The following is a 2,527-nucleotide window of genomic DNA, read 5'->3' on the forward strand; positions in this document are numbered from 1 at the left end:
GTCTGTAGCATTTTTTATGTAGGAATAACAGATGGGGTTGATTCCCCTATAACCAATAGAGCTGGATGCCATCGATCGAGACGCATAAACGAGGAGCAAGACAAGTCATCGCCTGGTGTGTTCCTTCCTCTTGGCACACATAGTACTCCATATGAAACAAGTCCTGTTTGATTTCAAACAAATTCAATAATCAGGTACGCACAAATCTCAATACACATCATGCACCATAATACTAGTACATGAAATATACAATTCTCAATCATTATACCATTGGGATCCAAAGACTTGACCAATAGGTACTTCTTCTTGGGTTCATCCCTAGTAGGCTCTACTATTTATCTCCGCTTCGTGTTTTCTCAACCTTTGTCCCAACTCGCCCTTCTCCCTCATTGGTCAAATAGTGAAGATTGGGAAAACCCGCATCACAAAATGAATTCATTTTCTGGATTGTGATGAACAACATCTAAATGAAGTCAATCAAAGTAAAACATCCATATCCCCTCTTTTTCTTGCATTGGTGGGGAGGTCGGTTTATGCACCATCATGTTTCACAAACATGCTACGGATAATATGTTGACAATATATATTCTCATATCTCGACGCAAGCATCTTACATGGACATTTGAATTCATTATGTCCTTATTTAACCATACGTAAACACCGCAGCTAGTCTTACTATCATGGCCTAAGGCAGACTATATATCTGCATATTTTATGTCAACACAACCTTAAAAGTTTTGTACTAGCTAAGGGACCGAACACTGGTAGTATTTAAATCAGGAGGATTGATCGCTGACACACTATCTAGCTAGAAGAGGAGCACCCACGCAAGGAGAGAGACTATCGCCATGAGTGGCACCTGTGGGGCCGCCGCCGCCGCCTTCTCGAAGGTCAGCTGCCGGGCACCGATGTCGTAGATCATGTTGGTGCCCGCCTGCAGCATGCTACCTAGGATGGAGCCTAAAGGATAATCCTTGGGCATCGGCAGCATGGTGAGGCACTGGAACCCGGTGTTGGTGTCCTTGTAGAAGTAGTGCACCGTTGTGAGGTCCATCCCGGGTGAGTCCACTCCATCAAATACCAGAGTTATCTTGGGGAACTTGAGCTTGGCCACAGAGTTGGTGTCGTAGCACAGGTCCAACTCATTGTTGCTTTTCACGGCCGGTGAGTCTATCTTGCTCATTAGCGCTTGCTTCACGGCATAGTAGGCGTCACTCTGGAGCCAGGTGAGGGCGATGGTGGTGCTCAGGGCCACCCCACCGGACTTGCCATCCGCCGCGAAGTCGAACGCTCGGTCCGGGATGCCTTTTAGCGACTCACCGTCAACCTTTATTCCGGTGAGCTTAACGTAGTACAAGTCCTGGTACACGTTACTCTTTAGCAATGGTGTGGAGCGGCTACGTTTAGTCTGCGGCACGGCTTGGTCGCCCAGCAGGACCACGCTGGTGGAGCTCGAGCTCTTGGAGTCGTCGGGTGTCAGGAAGTAGGAGAACCTGCAGATGCATGCACAAGTCATGATTCAAAATTACCCACTCGGTCCCATAATATAATATACAGTTTTGCTAAAGCACATTTAGATGTGCAATAAGTATTGCACATCTAAGTCCTATGTCATCTAGATATGCTCTAGACACGCCCTATAATATAAGAGCGTTTTTACATTACTAACTGGATTGAAGCTCTTGTAGTGACAACCTTTATTTCAAAAACTTTTATAAAGTTTGACCAAGTTTTATCAATAGTATATATCAACATCTTGAATGATTTTGTTAGTTTTTTGTTTCTCTCTTATATATCTTATAACATATATAATGTCACATAATAATGATGACGTTGATAGTTTTTTCTCTCTCTTAACATAGAATCCGAACCTGGTGATGTGTAGCTGTGACAGGATGGAGAGGGGGCCCTTGCTGAACCCAATGGCGCCGTCCTTCACCGTATTCTGGGTGCTGCAGCCAAACACCACGCTCCCGGAGACGGGCGACGTCCCGGTCCCAGCACCGAAGGTGAACTTCTCATAGCCGAGGTAGCCGGTGCTGTAGCTGCCATCGTCGAGTGACCCGTACGCGTACAGGCAGCTGCTCGTTGTGTCGACGCAGTCGTTGTTAGTGGTCTTCCTGAGCACGCTGGAGCACGTGTCGCTGATGCAGGGGACTGCGGAGAGCACTTGCGCCGGAGCGGGCGGGCACTGCACCCAGAAAAAGTCGTTGAAGATGTCGACCACGCCGGAGAAGGTCTGTTGTCCGACGGAGACGTTGTAGAGTATGATGCCGGCGTCGTCCGCGGCATCGGAGCCCAGCTGGCCGGCCTTGTTGGAGCTGCGGAGGGCCTTCGTCAGAGCGGACGCGCCCGCGCTTGCTACCTCCTTGACGATGATGCTCGCGATCCTTTTCATGAAAGGCGAGCGGACGATTACCCCAACCGCCGCCCCCGCCAGAGACGAGGCAGGCCCCGGCAGGAGCAGGAGCAGCAGCACCGTCATGGCGACCGCACCTCTAGCTCTTCTTGCTGCTGGCCGATCCAT

General features: G+C 49.1%; 1 protein-coding gene across 1 annotated transcript; it reads right to left on the reverse strand.

Moving 5' to 3' along the window:
• Positions 1-808: 808 nt before the first annotated feature.
• LOC123059178 (aspartic proteinase nepenthesin-1) lies at positions 809-2,527 on the reverse strand. The gene is made up of 2 exons (XM_044481805.1): positions 1,872-2,527; positions 809-1,493 (listed from the first exon to the last, which is right to left on the reverse strand). The coding sequence occupies exons 1-2, from the start codon at positions 2,525-2,527 to the stop codon at positions 809-811; spliced, it is 1,341 nt and encodes a 446-aa protein (XP_044337740.1).

The sequence above is a fragment of the Triticum aestivum genome, chromosome 3A (assembly GCF_018294505.1).
Source record: "Triticum aestivum cultivar Chinese Spring chromosome 3A, IWGSC CS RefSeq v2.1, whole genome shotgun sequence".
Lineage (NCBI taxonomy): Eukaryota > Viridiplantae > Streptophyta > Magnoliopsida > Poales > Poaceae > Triticum > Triticum aestivum.

Coding starts and splice junctions, on each gene's coding strand:
- LOC123059178 (XM_044481805.1), bottom strand. CDS start 2,527: ATGGATCGGCCAGCAGCAAGAAGAGCTAGAGGTGCGGTCGCCATGACG. Junction 1,494..1,871: donor TCACAGCTACACATCACCAG/GTTCGGATTCTA, acceptor ATGCATCTGCAG/GTTCTCCTACTTCCTGACAC.